Source organism: Pyxicephalus adspersus, chromosome 5 (genome assembly GCF_032062135.1).
Source record: "Pyxicephalus adspersus chromosome 5, UCB_Pads_2.0, whole genome shotgun sequence".
NCBI lineage: Eukaryota > Metazoa > Chordata > Amphibia > Anura > Pyxicephalidae > Pyxicephalus > Pyxicephalus adspersus.
The window spans coordinates 5,386,356-5,407,591 of NC_092862.1; the positions used below are offsets into that span (position 1 = coordinate 5,386,356).

Here is a 21,236-nt window from a genome sequence, read left to right on the forward strand (position 1 = left end):
TGTCTGCTCGTATTTATAAATTTCAGAGGCCGATACCCAGGTGAATTCTGCTTGCATTTATATCAGGATGTATAAATGAATATAGCGCTACAACCATTTGAGGTTTTTATAATTATTATCACAATTAAAGTTCCCCTTGAAACCCAGGGGCTTTGAATTCTTGTTGTCAGAATGCCACGGCAGATGATAGTTGGTGTAAACAAGCGTGAGAGTGATCTCCCCGCAGGAAGCCATTCAGAGGATAAGCCAGCAGTGTATCAGCAGCACAATACACTAAACCTGGCCTGAATGCACAAAGCCTCACATCCTACACTGGAATGAGGCCCCCGATTATGTGCCGCTTCCAGGAAATTCGACCTCAACAGGTCCTGGATTATCCCAATTTATTTAGCAGTTAAAAGGATGCACGGGCAAATAAAAAAAAGCTCTTTCATTGTATCGATGTGAAAGAATTCGTGCAGCGATAGATGAATGGACTCGGAGAATGTACTGATCAGCTGGCCGGTGTCACTCCCCGCATTCCAACGCTGCGTCACCTCACTGCTATGCCGGGTGTCATCATATTGTGCAAATCCTGGTGACCTGTGTTCATAGGTATTTCAAGGTAATTCTAGTGCACAATACACGCAAGGACACGTTAACCCGTTCAGTACCATAAACTGAATATTTCCCCCCATTCGGTCTGTTAAATACCCCAATAGGCATTCTATTTATTGGTTGGACAAGTGTGTAAGTTCCATGAAACACAAAACCTCCTGTGCCGACTTATCAGCCCGATTGTGTCACATTTCCCTCTCTAAAATTGTTGAAATCTTCTGCCTTCATGGAATGAACTTTATTGACCTTTCAAAACAAACACAAGATTGTCCATACAGAGAAGTGAAACATGGAACACATGCAAGCTTTGGGCAACAGGGCCTTGTCACGGGACGCAGCCATATGACAAGGTAAGCAATTTACACAACAGCTTCTATTACTTGTCACATTGTTGTAAAATAATTTCGGTTTGAAAATTAGTGGATGGGGGGGGGTATCCCAAATGCAGATGTGGCTGGTCAGATCTGGGTAGAATCTGTCCTGTTTGTAGAACTTGGTCTGTGAATTGTCCTATTGTTATATGTTTGATGGGGTCAAAAATCCTGCCAGAGATCTACTGATGTCCTGTGCACTCTGCAGTGTTTGTCCCAAGCAGTGTTCACCTCTGTAGTTCTTATACTTCCTGTCCTTGGGTGACAACGTTACTACTCCAAAGATACAGTACAGAGGCTCCTTTCTGATTGCAATTGTTAGCTGCTCCCGTGCTTGCCTTCAAACTTGCCAGAAAACTGCACAGCAAGTCCACGCGTTTCACACAATGTCTATGCATTTGTAGCCGCTGGTATGGTTCTTCCTCCAGAGGAAATACAATAACTGCATAGCCAGAAGCAATAAATTGCATCTTGTGCAACAACCCCAGGCTTGCAAAAAAGTGAGTCCTAACTGCTCCTATACCATTAAATAGGAGCACGGTTGTGCATACAATAAAACGGTGCAAATTACTGGCAGTACCATCATTGCAAAAAAAGGGAAGGGGGGAATAAAAACACAATGCAGTCAATCATATCTAAGCTGCAATATATTTCATATTTGTCATTTCAGAAACACTGGATACATTAGATCTTGGCCAACTCTCTACGTGTCCATTAACATGCAAGTTCCAAGCTCTGCCTTGCAATACACAATTGCGAAGCCTGGGAAAAATCCAATCAGGTTGGGTTAATCCCACCCTATGACTAATAGGCTTGGCCATGAAACACCGGTTAGGATCACATTATTGCCTACAACTCTATGAAAATTCCAGTTTTATAGTCAAATCTTCAGTTTTTAGGCAACCTTGCTCTCTTACACGAAAAGTCAAGAAAAAGGAATTACGGTGGGGACCCAAGCTCAAAAGGCACAAGAAGGCAGCAGACAGCCCAGAAGACTCCACCTATAGCTGGTACATATATTTTCTATGATATTGGAGTCACTGATCTATAAAAGTATTTAGGTCAAGAGATCAGACATCTGACTTTCCTGATCTGTATTCTTATTTCAGATTAGTGACCCCAAAACCAGAGAAGTCCCCAGAATCCAAGCTAACTTCTAAAGGAGAGCCAGCAATGGAGGTCATTATTTTTCTAACTACATTTTACTTTCAAATCATATTAATATACGGTACCTGTCTAAGCTGCTGATGTAGAACTTCACTTTAACCCAGAGCTCTCTTCAAAAGCAGAACTAAAAAATCTTTTTAAAAAAATTTGAGGCGAGACAGCTTTATTGCACGAAAGAACAGGCAATGTCTGATTTTGCAATAATAAGCATTCCTACCTGCCTGACCGCCATCCTCTTCTATCAAAATCCCTAAGCTAAGCATGCACAGCTCAGTATAGGAAGCTGGGTACGTACTAGTTTCTCCTGTGGCCACTGGGACTGAATAAACTCCAGTCTGTGTGGGAATCACATCATCATGGCCTGGCCAACTAAGATAGCCAAGGTTTATAACAAGGAAGAGAAGAAAAAAAAGAAGATGGCGGGGGTTTAAGAAGTAACAACTCAAAGAAGGTCATTCACGCTGCAGTCCCAGTGCTGATTCTCTTTTCCCCCGTCTAACACTTTATCTGGATTTTTTTTCGATAGGAGCAACAATTTTTGAAAATGGAGAAATCAAAACAGGTTTCCTATGACGATTCATTTAACTGCCGAGGTCTTCTGTAAGCTTGGTGCCTTCCATTCGTCCTCCCTGTAACCCTCTCTATAAAACAGAATGGTGATCCATAGCTAGTACAGCAATTGTTTGTAAAACCAGTTAGGAAAACCGAAAATGATCATCAAGGTTTGGAGTCAGAATATGTGCACTTTGCAGAAGACAGGAGTCCAACGCCAAGACAAACTCAGGTTCCTATGCAAACTGTATATAAAAATAAATGTTTGCAATGGCTGAATCATTTTTTTTGTTTGCTTTACGTGCACTCATTATTTCTTCTCACCAAACACTGAGAAAGATTTTCCTCAAAAACAATAACGGACCCATTAATCTTGATCAGATCAAGCAATATTTTATCTCAAAACAAAATTAGAATTCCTGCCGTCAAGGAACACATTGCTTTTTTTCCCAGGTCTGTTATGATGCCGCTAGTTTTTTTTTTTTTTTTATTCCCAGCCAAGTCTGGCCTCCATTGAAAGGGCAGCGGCGGAGCCTTCACCTTCCAGTGAGAAAACGGAACCAGGGCAGCACAGGAACAAACAAATCGGGCTCATTTCAGCTGTTGTTGACAACATTCCATAGGAAACGCTATTATTTAGAGACTTATCAGACAACGTTGGAAACAAATATCGCCGAGCGATCCTCTGGCACCGACGATCCTGTTTACCTGGTCTACAGTCACATTTCCCATCTTCCGACACAATTCATTCAAACGAGGTGAGAAAAAAAGAAAACACACAAACAGTCCGCGGGTATTACGCGGCAGGTCCGGCTGCCACTGAGACTGGACCGGTGAGCCGATTCCCAGCAACTTCCAAACAAACAGGACACTGCGTGTAGTAAATAATTCCTTTTTTCTTTTTTTTTTCTTTCAGTGAAAAGTCGGCTAACAATAGTGAGAGCTGGCCGAGCCGCGTTTCACAGGAAATGCAGGCTGTGTCATGGCCAACCTAAGGGTTGCGTGAGGTCAGGGGGTACGGAGAGAAAATAAGAAGTCTCACGTGTTAAAGATTCTATATGTGAAATGATGTTTGGACGATGCAAGGTTACAGGGACAGCAGGAATAAAGAAGAATGATGTATAGAGAAGGGGACTGCACGGCGGTCAGCAAAAAGCAGCCAGCTAAATTCCAAAATAAAACTACCCCAGTGCACAACCTACAAATTTGAGCCGGATGGGAAGAAATTGTAGGTGGGTGGCAGCCCTTGAATAGTGACCCACCTTTTCAGTAACCACCCTGCTGATTTTGAAAGGTGCCTGGTGGTGTGCCCGGCTAAAGAGGGCTGGGGGGACCCACCACCACCCTTTTACCCCTTCAGCCCATTTTTTTTCTTTTAGTTAATTCTTTTAATTCAAAATTTACCACAGCCTGCCATCAATGGTTACATTTTCGGGACCTAGTAATGCAGCGCTGCAGATGTACCTGCACCAGTCGGCCCCATTTTGCTTTAATGGATACAAAGGGGACCCCCACACGGACAGGCAATAAAAAAACATCAACAACAGTGATGTAGATATATGAAAAAGAACGCAGGAGACTCAAGACTGGAGCATCATGGTGGATTTGAGCAAAAAGAGGATTTTTTCCCCCTGTGTTAAAGATTACAGATAAAGAGGTAGATTCTCCCAAATAACTGTGTGTACAAAGTTGACAACAATGTCTCTGTTGCAACAAAATCCTAAGCAGGGTTGTCGGCTTTGCTTGGAATTTCAGTGCAGAAGAAGAATTGAATTAAACACCGCATAGCAAGGCATTCCCATCTTCTTTCTATTTGTGATCTTCCAGCAAATTAATTGGATTGGTTTGGTTGATAAAACTCCTATGCAGGAGCATGAGCGTTCATTCAGTCCTGGAAACTGCAAGGGAACCCGATTCCCTGTTACGAGGTAAAATTCAACTTAAATGTAAGGATCTATAAGTAAACAGAGCTCCATTGATCTGAGGCTTTAATATATGCATCGAGTTTAGCTTTAAACCCTCAATAAAACATTCTTTACCATATTTCTCCATTAACCTTGGCATGGAGGAGATCAATACCTCCCCCCTAACATACACACAAGTGCATCATCAATCAATACTTTACACGTAAATCGCACATCACAGATCAATACGCCCACATGCTCCATCCTCCATACCCCCGTCTCATACAATCTCACTATGCTGGACCCGCACGTGTGAATTTTAATCTTGACAATTCTGAAAATCTGCCAGAGATTAAGTCTTCGGTTCATGCTGCTGCAGGAGATTACCGGGTGACCGCTGAGAGATCAGAAGATTAATCTTGAAGGGGCATATTTAAACAGAGGAAGAAACCAAAATTCCCTGCAACCTCATAGAAAATGACTACCAAGCTAATAATGTGCTATTTAGGCTGACAGAGAACAGGATAAATGACAAAATAAAGCCATATAGAAATATACAAAACAATAAAGTCAAAAATGGAAAAAAATTAATTGTTTTTTAAAAGAGCTAAAAAAAAAAACAAAAAAAAGTATCTAAATCAGATTTTTTACCTTCCTGTAATACGACTTCAGATTAGGAAGGGGGGAGCAGACTGAGACCATGGGTATTACTGCATTACTGTCATTCTAACACTGAGCACACTTGGAGCTATGACCTCATCAGAATAATCAGAGGATTATAATCCAATCAGAGGGCTAGGAGTGGGACGGTGACCAGGTTGTGTTGCCAAGTCAGTGTGGAGAAAGGTCAGGTCACTAACCTGGCTGAATCAATGGACTGGCTAAACAGAAAAGCAAAACCTTTGGCAGGTTAAAGATATTTTAATGTTTAGGTATTTTTGCGGGAGTCCTGAAGTGTTCAGAATTGAAGAATAGAGAACCCTTTTATTACAGAAGCAGATTTCTGTTACAGAGAGCAGAACATGCACTACCGTGTTGAACTGATTGTTGGGTATGGTAAAAGATGGGTCAACTACAACACCTTTTATCTTGCTTTGTGGCTCCCGGGATTAGGTCACATGACATCTTAGAGCCCAGTGGTGGTTGATAGAGAAAGGCTTCCCAGGTGCTAAAATCACAGGTTGGAATAGGAAGAGGGTAGCTATAGAATGCCTACCATGTGTCACCAATGGCAGGTCCTGCCGTGGCCAATGTCTACTTAAAGTATCCCCACTCGGGTAAACCCCCCAAGTGTTCTCCCCGGCCCCTTTTAGACAGGTGCACCACCCAGCACTTTTCAATAACCACCCACTTGTTTTTGTGTGGTTACTGAAAAGTTGGGTCACGATACAGGGGTCATCACCAGCCTACATCATCTTCCTACGCGGCTTTAAAAAATTCTTGGGTGAATACTGCTGCCCAACATTTGTTATAAGTACAGGACGCCTGCCTACCAACCCCCAAATCATTTGGCTATTCTACCCAAATGACTCCAAAGGGGTACAAGCCATCCATGTAGCTAAAGCCCTACAATAATCTATGGTGTGCTGGATAGACTCTACAGCATGGAATACAAAGCAGATATGTTCAAGCCCGACCTCAGACTGGACCTCTGGATCTCGCTCTCCAACTAGAAAACAAATTCAGTTACATGATCCACTCACACATTCTTTCCAGCTTCTTCATGATATATAAGATAGGAAGATGTTGCAGGAATCTGAGTAACACCATGTGGAACGAGATTAACTGTACGTCCTTGTAAAATGACAACATCCTCACTACATATGAAGGCTGGGATCAAGTAAACAAGGGGATTTAGGGTTAATGGACCCATAGAACCAGCCAATAAAAGATGAATTGGAAAGCCATATGGGAGCCCAGTCTTCTCTTTCTGAACATCAGCACCCGACATCAAAACAGCTCCAAAACCTTGGAAGAGTAGAGGCCACATAAGGAGGCCTAACTCCACCTAGAAGGCCAATTGGAAGCGCGGTCTTCTCTTCCAACATCAGTACCGAACATGAAAACTACACCAAAATCCTGGAAAAGTGGAGGTCACATAGGGAGGCCTAAATCCAAATAATGTCCAATGTCCTCCCCAGATCTTTTTAGCAACCACCCGGCTGTTTTTGGGTGGCTACTGAAAAGTTGGGTCACAATACAGGGGCCATCATCCACCAACAGCTTCTTCCCACCCAGCTTAAAAAAATTTCTGGGGAGAATACAGATATCCATGGGTTTGGAATGGGTGGTCTTCTAGGCTCACATAGATGTGAAGGAAGGGGTACACAAACCTTTCGTGATATGAAGTATTTAGCAAAACCAAGAAAGATGGTGACTATGGTATGTGATGGACCATACTTGAAAACCACTGCAGACCAATCCTAAGAATTTACTCGAATAGCCTTGTACCTGCAGGCAGCCATACTGTCCAGTACATGCCATAACAGATTTGGGAGTCACTGTTCAGTCCTTGTAATTCAGTCCATCAGCCAGCAAACAATCTTTATGTGTATATATTCTACCTCCCTTCCTGCGACTGGACACTGCAGAAGCAGCGCAGTGATGAGCTCAGCTCTATCACTCATTGATTGGCTCCTTGTACTGCTTCTTCCTCCCATGATCAATCACTGATACTGATCTGTACAGGGACTGCGATGGGTGATATAGGGTCAAATTCAGGTTGTGGAAGGGATATATTAATTAAGTTACAGAGCTGCACGCATTATTCACATACGTGTCTTTTATATCTACCTAAAGATCAGCTTCTATATACAAAGAACCAATGGTTGAATTTTGCATTTGTTAAAAGGCTCAATCCCCCATTTTATTACCCAATTCCCTTGCCCCTTACAGAGCGCACCCCAGTGAATGTGTCCTCTAATAAGGCCACTTTCTCTGTATCATTGCCCTATATTATTCCAGCAATGTGTGCATCACGTCCCAGCTCTGCAGTCATATTTTTAGTTAGGAGAACGCATTGCGCAGCAGATAAAATCCTCTGCCAATGATGGATTATACCATGCTATACATTCCAGCTGTTAGCAGGGCTTGTGTATGTCACCGACAGGGTCAATGCACTCACACAAGGTCTTAAAAGATATTAAAAAAGCTTTCAGCCAATCGGTCCTCCTGGCTGGATGGAATATTAATGAGCCGTCTATAGGACAAGGATGAATTGTCCTGCCTATCGGGAGATCGAGCTCTGAATATAGAATGCAGGTCACAGCGGTAGAGGACATGAGGGAGAGCAATTCTCTGCTCGCCTGTCAATCACATTGAATCTGTGCACAAGGAAGTTTACCTTATGTAGGTCTAAAAGCATTGGGCCTAATTTATCAAAGCTATACAAGACTGGAGAAGTTAGACTATCATGAGGGGAACCTGGGTGATCCAGTAAACCTAAAATGGATCTGGTCCAGGATTGGAAATACTAGCCAATTGCAAATAATGTTAGGAAATCCATCCCTGGACCACCTTGGTTCCCCCATGAAAGTCTATCTATGCAGGTCCATTATTTTTACTTTAGGTACCCCTAAGGTAAAGCTGCAGAAATACCTCACTGAAATGCATACATATAAGGAATGCTTATCAAGTCTTGGGATTCACACAGCTCTACCACACAGAACCTGACTTTTCTATACTGCATTTAGGCAATCTCTGGTTGGTGATTGGACAGCAAAAGAGCACTGAAACTTTTCACGTCATTCTTCTGCTCTCTCATACTTGTATTTACAAAATGAATAAAGGGCACCCAATTGACCCCATGTGCTGCTGTACATTCCATTTAAATTTTTTCTTTAATATTTCCCCTGTCATTGCAAATCGACATGCTGAAAAAGAGAATGTATTCATATTTATGCTTCTATGTTGAAATCGTTTGAAGTTTATCATATTCCCCATCCAATCCTTTCAGATAAATCCTATCCAGTCCTGTAAATCATTGTGCTTCCTCGAACAGTAATAGCCCATTTCTACCACCTCCCCTGTGGTGTAATTGTACCGGATCTAATACCTAAAATTGTTTGTACAGTCAGACATTCTACTGTGTTACTCATAATTATTGGTTACATTTTAACTCATTCTGTAGGATTATACATTTCAGTAATGCAAACTTTAGAAATCTAACAGCTGAAGTTGGGGGGTTCCATTAAACATTATTTCCCGTGAGGCTGCTAGGATGGTATGGCTACCATCTCTGCAGACACATTTGTCTTGGTTGGTGCCAAAATTGTGCAGATTGTGTCTTTACATGGAGTCGTGTCAGTAGCCACTCTCTTTGGTCATCCAGTGACCTACTAATGACTTCCTCACTCATAGCCTCTTCACATGCACGGCGCCAAGACTTTTCTAGAGCTGCCCCAACTCTCCTCGTCTATTCAGCTTGCTCCTACTTTTTTTCTCATTTAAAAGAGCCCTTACAACCCAACGCTTTAACCTCACCTATCCATCTTCTGTCTTCTAAACCCTCACCACTTACTATTCTATAGCTCCCCTACTATTGTGTAATGCTTACCCCACCTCCTAGATTGTAAGCTCTTCAGGGCAGGGTCCTCCCCTTCACCTGTGTCACTGTCTGTATCTGTCCGTGTAATGTACAGCGCTGTGTAATATGTTGACGCTACATAAATCCTGTTTGTTAATAATAATAGCATGTTTCAGGGAATAGGGGGTCACTGTGGAAGAGGCAAACTAAGCAAATGTTGGGAGTACACTGGGTAGTCATGTATAAATGCGGTCCTGCCAACATCTTTATTCTGGGTGGCAGCCAGGACACTACAGCTGCTTCTGGGGCCCTGTCATTCTAAACCCGTGTCTCTCAGGCTTTCTAACATGGGTGAACCCCTTTAAATAATTTCCAGGTCTTCAGGGAACCCCAGCTATATATCCTATATCCACGGATCACAGTACATTAGTGTGGTGGTCAGTAGGAAGAATTTCTCTTACATTGCTGGCCACTGGGAAGAATGTCACCCTTACATATAGCCAAAAAGATCATTGGGGTCACTTAAACTGACCTGAGGGGCACAAATCGCTCAAGCAACCTCTGGAGGAACCCCAGTTGAGAAACACTGACTTAATACATCCCTATGGGTTCCTCGTTTACAGGTCAGCCTGTGCACTTATTCCAGATGCACCGGCACCCCTCGTCCATAAAGTGGGGCCAAATACCAGAAGAAGTGCTCCACCGGAAAGCCCTAAATGGCTGAAGAGAAATCAACACCGCAACCTGAACCAAGTGTAATGTAGAAAGGAGGAGATTTGGGGTTCCGGTAAGGTAACTTAGTATGAAACCCAGAAGTTATATGATGGTGGCTCCTGTGTATATAGACAGGAAGTGCCCAAAAGAAACTGGAAGATATCGACATTGATTGATGGATAAAACCGAATACATAGCTTTAGCATATATTGTGGATTACCATCTACTGTTCATTCGTTCAGATGCATTTTGGTGAACGTGAATATTTCCCTTTTTTTGTGGAAAAAATTCATTTGACATGGTCCTTTCAGAAAAACTAAATTGTGGGATTTTATGCTTTCATCATATTGTATTCTACTAAATCTAACACCGACGCATTACAGCAGCTACATGCCCCTCTGCATCCACTTATCTTCATGACATTAATTTTATTTTCCAGGGTTTATCACAGAGGCCGATTGTTTGTAAAGGAAGAGGCCCGAGATGTGTACATCCAACTACAAAGGGCTACAGATAAAACTGAAAAATGACAAAAAAAAAAGTGTAAATGACTGGGATACACCCGTAAAATGTTTGTGTTCCCACAGTACTCTTGCCAGGGCTATCCCTATCTTGATTTGGGAGCGTTCCATTTCACAAAAGAATGAAATTATCTTAGACTTGGAATGGAGGGGTGTAGTAGTGTGCGGAGATGCAGAAGTTTTATTAGGGACTTGTTAACAGGGACACCAAAGGCAAAAGCAAGTCAAACCTGGGAAAACATGATTATAAATGCTCATTTTGGGATAAATGAGTTTACATGAACAATTAGAAATGTTACTTTACAAAAATGCTGTACAATGCAACTAAATGATGATGCATATGATTCAATATGAAGTTCATATACTGCAGTATCAGATAGTTTATTAATGCTTTACAATGGTATATCAGCAGCCAAACACAAGCCCAAGGAGCAATATGTGCTGCCTGCTTTTGGTGCCTGCTCTGTGCTCTCATGCCGTGTCGGATCCCTTTTTACAGGACCGATCCCTTGGAGCATTCTCTCCGAACAAGCTTTAGAGATTAATATCATCATGCATTTATAAAGCACTAACATATTGTGCAGCACTTCCAACAGTCATGCCATTGACAGTCTCAGAGGAGATCATGATTCAGTGATTTCTCCAGTCCCTTTTAGCTGGGTGCAACCCCCCGCACTTTTCAGTACCCATGCAACTTTTAGGTGGTTACTAAAAAGTTGGGTGACAATACAGGGGCCACCAGCCACCTAAAAATTCTGTATACTGTAATTAAATGTCCCCACTATTGTCATAGGTCAACTTTTGGGGGAAGCCAAACATTTCATTATGTTTTCGGGGAATGGGGAAAAAAACTCAGCTGCCCAGAAGAAACCTATGCAAACACAGAGAGAACATACAAACTTCATTTGATACTCACCTACCCACCATTACGTTGCAGGGCGCTGCCATCTTGCTTTTTGTATTCTGAAGATAATAGTCGGCCATCTTCATTAGCCAGACCAGGATTTTGTTACTTCATTCATCCCTAGCACGCACAAGGGAAGACGGGATTGCTGGGTTTTCCTAGCAAACAATGCTGAGCATGCGCAGCTCAGCAAAAGATGACAAATGAGCAGCGATCAGGCAGGTAAAAATAGTTTTTGCAGAAGGAACATCACCTTTCTCTGCCTGATCATTAAGTGGAGCGCTTTAAGGATGAATTAATCCAGAATCTGCATATATTGAGGTCATTAGGGCCTTTCCCTAAACACCATATAATATGTAAATTTTCTACAGTCCATACCCTGGCCTTCCTCTTCCAATATGGCACTACCTGCCTTTTTGTGTGCATCACTGATGGAAAACTTGGCCAGTTCTCATTTTCAAACAGGTGTCCTGGCTAAGATCAAAACCTGGAACCCTAGTGCCATTGAGGTCCACATTTAGACCAGATTTTGATATAAATTCTTACAATTGCTGCTGCCCATTGGTGAAATACTAAAATGTGTGCTGGCCCTTTAGGGAATTAGGAAGACATGTGCTATACAATAACATTAAAAGTCATAAAGGCTTCAAACTTTGTCACCACCTACACTATTGTCAATTTAAGGAGATGCTCTTTTGTTCTTTTTTATTCTCTTCTCTTTATAACTACACCAGAAATTGGCCTTGTTGCTGCAAGCAACACAAAAACTTCAGTCTGGGTATTCAATTAAAGCTCCGTGCTTTGTACCTTGCACTTCAGCCCAAAATATCCCAAAGTAAAAAAAGGTAAAAACTGCAGCCATGTCCCCTTTATCGCAGTTAGATATTCACAAGCTGAATATTTCTGCCCCGTCCATGCTGTGAGATTTGATACGACCGAAGGTTCGTGAAAGACGATACTTGTTTTGCACATTTATAGACGGAGCCGCCAGCTACTAGGTGAGGGACATGAGCTGTCTGAAGCAATACTTGTGGAATTATTTCCAAGTCAGTAAGGGCCAATATAATTTACTAGAACACCAATAAATGCTTAAATAATGAGAAAGCAGGATTCCAAGCAAAAGGCTAAATACACCGATAAAGTATATGTTACCGGTCTTATGTGCCAAAATATTATTTTGGCCAGTCATGTGATCAAGACTTCTCTGCCAGCGGTCATGGCCAGGTCATTGACTCATTTTTACATTAAGGTAGTATAGTTATCCTCTTATGACTGTAAGAAAAACATCAGGCCCCTTTTCTAGTAAGCAAATCTTTTTGGCTCAGCCTGGGTACCAAGGTGCACTTACCAGGCAGGTGTTCCAAGTAAGAGTTTGGCCTTCCCCATTTCACAGTGCAGTGGAATATCCAATGAAAAGGTATGTGGTCAGTGTTGAGGTGTGGAAGGTTTTTTTTTTTTTATCTATATTCCAACAGATCTTCAAGCGATACCTATGTCACGCATCCTGGGATCCCGATGTGCAGAAGGGCCCTTTCACTAACCTCCCTAGCGTTCTAATTCCATTCAAATCTCCATGCAAAAAGCGTTACATTTTTTTTGCATGGAAATTTATTTTACATTGTAGGCTATATTTTTTAGGCATAACTTACCGAAATATGTACAATATTTATTAGTAAAAAACTTGAAATAAAAAAAAAACAAACATGTAATGTAAGTGTACAGTAGCATATATAATATATTTATATATATATATATTATATGAAAATATCTTTGTTTTGGGCTCAGTACAGCTATTTTGTATTGAATCCAATACAAAATTATCTGAATTTCCCGCCGATCCGCCTGCCCGCACCAACATCACCAGGAAACCCCGGAGATTGTCTCTGCTTTGCGCGGCTGGAGATCGGAGGAGCAGGACGTGTCCCCAGGACCTGCGGGGACCAGCAGGACTACAACAAGGTAAGTGGGTTTTTTTTAGGTTAAAGCTACCACGAGTACATCGAGATTACTAATATTTGCAGGTAAAATCCACCTAGAGTCACACTCTTGATTACCGCTAGGGGGGTTAATGGAAGAAAAAAAATTACCGACATCAGGCATGCGCAGTGAGATCGGCATCTCGAGAGATCGAGAATTTTTTTTCCCCATCTACGTCACCCTATCCAACGCCTGTGCAGTGTGAGATCGAATGACATAGAAGAACCTGGAAGAAGAGAGAAAATGTTGGCGCCGAAGAGGGATACCAGGACGACCCAAACTAGGAAACCTCCCAATGGATCTGCAGGATTAAAGGAAAGTGTGTTTTTTTTAGTTTTAGTTCCGGCTTTTAGGAAGGCTAACAATATACCCATTTTCTGACACCCAACCACCATACTCCTTTGACCTTCTGGTTCATTCCATTTCACATCATATATATTTATTTAGAGTTGTACCCAACCCCCTTCCATCTTTTGCATCTATAACATCTTCCACTTTTCTGTGAAGGCTTTCCGCAACATTTTGTAGTATGTCGGTGGGAATTTGTGTCTATTCAACCAAAGGAGCATCTTGGTGTGGGATGAGAAAACCAAGCTCTTGTTTATCCCAATTGTACTCAGTAGGGTCAAAGTCACATTTTTTTTGGTGGACACACAAGTCTCTCCACAGCAAAATGGGACTTAATGGAGCAGGCATTGTACAGAGGGTGTCTTGCCCAACGATTGTCACAAAGTTGGTAAAGAACAGTTGTCCAAAATGTATTTGTATGGCGTAAATTTAACCATACTCTTTACTGGAAATACCTGAACTTGGTCATTTGAAGTAATGCCCATTTAGCGTATAGGGAAAATTACATTTACATTGAAAATTACAGGACATTATGCAGGGTCGGGAAAAATTGCTCAGAATATTATAATGGTCCATGTGGTTTGGAACACTTGGACAGTCAAATTTGTAAGATGGCAGCCATAAAAGGAATGGCCATCTTGGCCTAATCATTTTCACTAACTTGAGGAATTGATGGGCACCAGGCAGGCATTCCTAAGGCAGAACTTGGCTCTGGATAACAATATTGTCTAAAAGCCAATTTTGCCTGGTGGCTCAGTGGTTAGCACTCTGGCCTTTGCAACACTGGGTCCCAGGTTCGAATCTCAGCCAGGACTCTATCTGCATGGAGTTTTCAGCTTCTTCCGGGTACTCCAGTATTCTCCCACATTTCAAAAACATGCAGTTAGGGATATTGGCTTCTCCCAAAAATTGACCTTAGACTTTGTTAGAGACATATGACTATGGTAGGGATATTAGATTGTAAGCCCCTTTGAGGGACAGCTAGTGACTATGGACTTTGTACAGCGCTGCATAATATGTTGGTGCTAAATAAATACTGTGTAGTAGTAATAATAATAAACCAAGGAGATCAATCAACAAGAGGAATTGTTGTACATCCATATACATATAGCAAAGACAGCATCTTTCAGCTGGATGACGGTAATCTTTTCATGATGAAGAGCCTTTCACAGGAGCAGCGCTCCTCAATTTCTAGACTGTTCCTGATCATGCCAAGGTCCATTGAAAAATCTCTCCGTGAGCATGCCCAATTCTTATGCCAATGTTATTGAGCATGGGAATGGATAAAAGTACAGAATGCAAGCCTCATTCACCACCACTGGAGATGTGTAAAGCCTGTAGGCCTTTAAGGGTCATTGAGCTACCAGCGCCAAGCTTGATAACCTCCTTGGAACTGAAAACGTCCCGGGAGATTCACAACAAGGGGGTAACACAAACAAAAACCTGAATAGGTAAGACCAGAAGTAAGTGGTTACATATTAACTTCGAGTGACATAAGAAAAAAAAAGTCTAAAAAGTAGAGGAACAAATGATTAACTTGACAGAACCATTTATGTTAATAGCAAATGGTTTGTATACTAAACTGTGACGAACACAGCAGACACGTTCTTCTACCAATTTAGATCAAGGAGCGAGAGGTGGCAGAATGTTTGAGCTACATAACGACCCAGTTACATGAGATAATAGTGTCACGGCAGCGGCAAGATGTTATTCCCATCCTGCAATGCTGCAAGAGAAAAACAAAATGCCAGACAGCTCTGGAAAGTATTTGCTTGATAAATGGTAGGTGATAAAAGTCAGGGATAAGTATGTGGATGAAGTGCATATATAGAGAAGTCAGCATGGTTAATCAGGAACACTTTTAATGAAGCTCAATTCCAATCAAGTTTTGGGAGGAGTAGGGGAGGGTTGACATTTCAGACAGGTTTTCTCTGTTCCATCTGGCGGGATCTACCATCACTTCCTGTCCTGGTAGCCCCAGAATAAGCAATAAGAAGAATGGTTGTCAGCAAAGCAGACACAGAAAACAATTAAAAAAAATTAGACAACAGATCTAATTCTGCTGATTGGAATCTATTTAATGGCTTCCTTGATTAATATAAGTCACTGCTGCACTTTTATTTATTGTGGGGTTTTAAATATTATGGAGATTTACCAATAACACTATAAATTACAGCAATTAACTGCGGCTATATTTATAGTTAATCAATCAGCCAGTAAATGTCATTTAAATTATTCTTATTATACAGTATTTATATAGCGCCATCATATTACGCAGCGCTGTACAAAGTCCATAGTCATGTCAATAACTGTCCCTCAAAGGAGCTCACGATCTAATGTCCCTAACATAGTCATATGTCATTAATGTAGTCTAAGGTTATTTTTTATGGAGGAGCCAATTAACCTCACTGCATGTTTTTGGGATGTGGGAGGAAACCCACGGTCAATTATGGGGGAAGCCAAATAACTTAACTGCACCTTTCGGGATGTGGGAGGAAACCGGAGTACCCGGAGGAAACCCACGCAGACAACCTGCAAACTCCATGCAGATAATGTCCTGGCTGGGAATCGAACCTGGGACCTAGCGCTGCAAAGAGTGCTAACCCCTGAGCCACCGTGCTGCCCACCGATTTTTGACTCATATATACTTTAACAGTATTTTCCTCAGAATTTTTTTTTTAAGCCAAGTAGGGAGAAGCTGTAGGCGGGATGCAGTCTCTGTATTGTGAAAAGTGCCGGGTGCTGTACCCAGCAAAAAGGGGCTGGAGAGAACATTGCTTTAACTTGAGTATATCAAATGCAGTTTGTTGTTTTTTTTTGAGGCAATGGCTACAATTTGAGTTGTCACCATCTGCAACAGCCTGCTCTATTCTGCAGCTTGTGCTGGGGATTCCTTTTTCCATTTTCATGCTCCTCCCCGTGGTTTGGAAAGAGGGGTGTAGAGCTATGTAGTTGCGGTCATTTTGGATAAAAATATAATATGCGTAGAGTGGTTCCTTCAATGTCAATAGGAAATCTGCTGCGGCAGATCACTGAATGACTGAGCGGCGACAGCCATGGTCTTTCCATGGAGGAGGACGACGCAGCAGACTGCCTCCTGCTCATCCTCCCCTCTCTATAGAGCTGTATAGTGCTTCTTTGTTCTCCTGATGAAGCAAAATAGTTTCCAGGAACATAAATGTAACAGCAGGTGTGGCTCAGGGCTCAGGGGTTAGCACTCCGGCATTTGCAGCACTAGGTCCTAGGTTCGAATCCCAGCCAGGACACTATATGCATGGAGTTTGCAGGTTCTCCCCGTGTCTGTGTGGGTTTCCTCCAGGTACCCCGGTTTACTCCCACATCCCAAAAGGTGCAGTTAAGTTATTTGGCTTCCCCCTAAATTGACCTTAGACTACATTAATGACATATGACTGAGGTAGGGTCATTAAATTGTGAGCTCCTTTGAGGGACAGTTAGTGACACAACTATGGACTTTGTACAGCGCTGCGTAATATGATGGCGCTATATAAATACTGTGTAATAATAATAATAAAATAATCTATACACAGCTGGACCCTGGTTGCATGTTGTAACCGACGTTCAATGACTCAAACTCATGCTATGGCATCACTGATGGTACAGACTAACCAGAAGCAGCGGTCAGGGCACCAGCAACCACACAGCAGTAGGTTAGTGATCAGGCATATATACCATTGTTGCAGCATAAAACTATCCTTAGATGCAACATGCAGCATGTGTAGAAAATCTGATCCACATAAAAAAGTTGTAGGACAGGGGGTCACATGATTGTTTTGTCTCGGAACAAACTATCAGAGCCAGCTGATTATTGTGCTAATGGCGGCTCACACACCTCCTCCTGTTTCTCAGGCTTCCTAAGCAGAAATCTTCTCTTGTTGAAAGGAACTTCTGCCACCTGATAAGAGAAAGTGTTACAGTGGAAAATTCCACCGGCTGGCTGGTAGAATGTGCCAGAACGAGAACTATCATGACTCACTGTTTTCCGGATGACACATATCGCCCCATCGCAGCACTGAGCATGCCAAATCATAACTAAGGATTCGGGGGCGGCTAATGGCAGGTGTCACAATGGGTGGATCCCAGACAACCAAGGTGAAGCAATATGAAAACTCACATATGGAATGTTACTTTATCACTTACCATGCTTGTTCTCAGGTATTGGGAAAAGAACAAAAATGTAACACCAAAATTTGCACCCCTTATTATTATAGATCCTTTAGTTAAACTTTATTTTTGAAAAACTAAAGTTTGAATTATTAGGAAAAATGTTGCATCTATTATTTTTAAACAGTATTTATATAATAGCAACATTTTACGCAGCTCTGTACGTTAAATAGGGGTTGCAAATGACATAAAAGTGACATAAAAGGAGGAGAGGACCCTGACCAGAAGAGCTTACAATCCATACTTCCTGCCTGGATTGTTGGATTCAGTCATTTGCTGTGCACCATGGTGTTTGTAATGTCTGAAGAGAGACACTCCTGCACACAAGGACTAAAAACAGCTCCGGTGACCGGTGAACGGAGGTGACATTCTAGAACACACCGAGCCTCCCCCATGGCAGTACACAGAATATCAACTGTCACTGTGAGCTCTATTATTACCTTAGCAGGCTGTCGCATCTCCTTCCAACATTTTCCACAAAACCTATTAACATAAAAGTGTCCTGAGCTGCCAGGAGAGAAGAAGGTGGTGTAATACACTATTGCTTTGTTGGCTGGAATCTCTTTGTGGATTTGACAAACTGAATAACCTTTTTTATTGACTGTTATAAAAATGAAGAGGTCATTGGTGCCAGCGTGCCCCGTCACCGCTAGCAATGGCCGCATTAAGGGTCTGGAACCAACTGCTCTTAGCAGAAGTGTACCAGACCAGTGTTCTCCCTAGCCCATTTTAGCAGGACGCACCGCCCGGCACTTTTCAATAACCACCCGACTGTTTTTGGGTAGTTTAATCTGGAAAATATAACATTCAATTTAATTAATTTATTATTTCACAACCAAGTTAATATTTTACTGCCACTCAACATTCTGGAATGTAACCTGTATACTATTTGGAAGATAAATCAGTTAAAACACATCTTACTAAGAATCTCTGATCATATTAATGCCCATTAGTATGCAAATTACCCTGGTACACAATAACTGTACTCATTATACCCGCCATGGGCAGGTCTACCTGTGCAGGAATGAGGACAGGAGACGAGCGGCTTCTGATTTATTTAGGTCACAGAGCGATGACAGATTGGCAAAATATCCCTTTGTCAAAAAATCCCTTTTCACTATGTAAGAGAATGGTCTATTAGTATGTTATTTTAGTGATCTCCAGGAAAGGTCAATTTAAAAAGGAGAATGCGGCTACTGACAGATATACCTAAATGGTTTTATTTGGCTGTAGGTTTGTAAATCAATGTAGAGAAATACAATCCATACATGAGATGGCGGAAGCCATTGTTAGGCTTGCGACTTCTGTGCCAGTACTCCAATACTGCCAATACCTGTCTATATAGTTTTTTAGAAAAAAAAAAAAAATTATGTGAATAAAGATTATCTGCTTCACCAAAATTTCCTGATCCTGAAAGGCAATTGGGTACTCCCTGGATCAACAATGAACTGTGTGTCTAATATGTTATATATTGTGCATTTAGAAACACAGGGTCAGCCAACCCAGACAGCTAGCTTAACCATCTCCTGCAAAATTTATTCTACATTCTCACAGCTCCAAGACCCCTTTGTGTATGGTAAAGCGATGATTGAACCTTTTTTCCAGGTGCTCCCTTGTCTTGCAATGACCTTAAAGGCTAGTTCATACAAGGAGTATTGCATTCTGTGCATGTTGACTGTTGCAACACATTACACTTTTATTCTCCTTTCCATGCAAAGGTCAGCTTGTCCACCACACCCTCCCACTGTAAAAATTTCATTTTTATCAATGAATAAAGAATATAAAATATATTGCCTACTTGATTTCCAGGTGAAATCACTGCTGCATCGTCTGTATTAAAAATATGAGAACGAATGAAGTGCTCAGTTTATTCTTGCAGAGATTCAAGCCAAACGATATCATCTGGAAGTTGAGTGTTTTTCTGCTTTTTAATTGAAAGAAAAAATAAATAAAAAGGTGGCAGGGAAGCTGACCTTCCATTTGGAGGGTTGCATGCCCCATGCAAGAAATGCAGCATGTACCATTTTGGCCAGAGCAAAGCAAGACGGTAGTGTGAAATTAGTAAGCACGGTGGCTCAGGGGTTAGCACTCTGGCCTTGGCAGTGCTGGTTGGAATCTCGGCCGGGACAATATCTGCATGGAGTTTTCAGGTTCTCCCTGTGTTTGTGGGAGTTTCCTCCCATATTCCAAGAACATGCAATTAGGTTAATTGGCTTCCCCTGAAAATTGACCTTAGATTGTATTAATGACAAATGACTATGGTAGGGACATTAGATTGTGAGCTCCTTTGAGGGACAGCTAGTGATAGGACTATGGACTTTGTACAGCGATGCGTTGTTGCTATATAAATACTGCATAATATTATTAATAAATCATGTATCTTGAGTTCTAGTGCATTGGTGTACCACAGGGAAACTATCTCAGCATTCCTGGTGTGAATAGGACCTAACGTGAATGGGGATGTTAGAGATATCATACACATCTAATATACTTCACACTGATGGCTCATACATATAAAATGGCATAGGTTGCATTATCCATACACAGACCCAGATTCATCGAACCTTCATATTGACCGTTGCATGCTCTTTTCGGATTTGTTACTGCACACCACCATTATAATGCATGCTTCATCACAAGCCTTTATGGGATTTAATTTAAAAAGAAGAACCCTCTTACCAATTTGCAACAGAACCGGCGTCACCAAAGCTGTCTCCATGGCGTAGCAGAACTCCCGACCAAACATCACCGCCCCGTGCATGACCCAGAGACGGACAGGGATGCGGTCAATGGAGCTCTCGCTGATCGTTTCATCCCTGCTTTCAGTCTCTTTGGTCTCTTCTTTCTTCAGCTTGGTCAAAGGCAGGTCCCGAACTTGCATAGATTCCGAGTCGGCATTCTGAGGAGCCATCTTCACCACAAAAAAATAGATGTATATATATACTCTTAGATTCTATATAAATATTAATACTATATCTCTTCAAAGATAAATAAAGACTTCTTTTTTGTTCAGCTTTCGTCACGTTCCTCATGCAATTAATACTTATATTCCACTGCGTTCAAGTAGGTGTTTTGCCGCAACGACATTGTCAATACACTTGCGCGAGAGAGAGAACGGTATTTGGTAATGATTTCAAACATATGGCTTAATGGTTTACTGTGAATTAGAGTTAAAAATCCATAATTGCCATTCAGTTAATACCAGTTTCATAATTTCTATAGAAGAAGTGGTAAAAATCTTGGTGTGGCTCTTGCAGGCTGGAAAGGCGACACGAACAGGTGATCCACTGTTACTCCCCATCGAGTGGCTGATTATTCTGCAAACCAAAAACAGACAAAAAGTTAGAGGGTGAAAGGAAATAAAAAAGTTTTACATTGAACAAGATAAGGAGGGAGACAGAGAGGTATGAAAGATGTAGAGAGGAGAAAGAGACAGATATGGAGAGGGAGAGAAAGAGACACACAGACATATCG

At 41.7% G+C, this 21,236-nt stretch overlaps 1 protein-coding gene across 1 annotated transcript in view; it reads right to left on the minus strand.

The window, feature by feature from the left end:
• The window catches only part of SLC45A4 (solute carrier family 45 member 4), a 101,746-nt gene that overhangs the window by 23,146 nt on the left and 57,364 nt on the right, over positions 1 to 21,236 (minus strand). The window contains 1 exon segment of the mRNA XM_072410613.1: positions 20,442 to 21,079. Within this exon segment, the coding sequence (XP_072266714.1) occupies positions 20,442 to 20,673 (232 nt within the window). The 5' untranslated portion in view covers positions 20,674 to 21,079.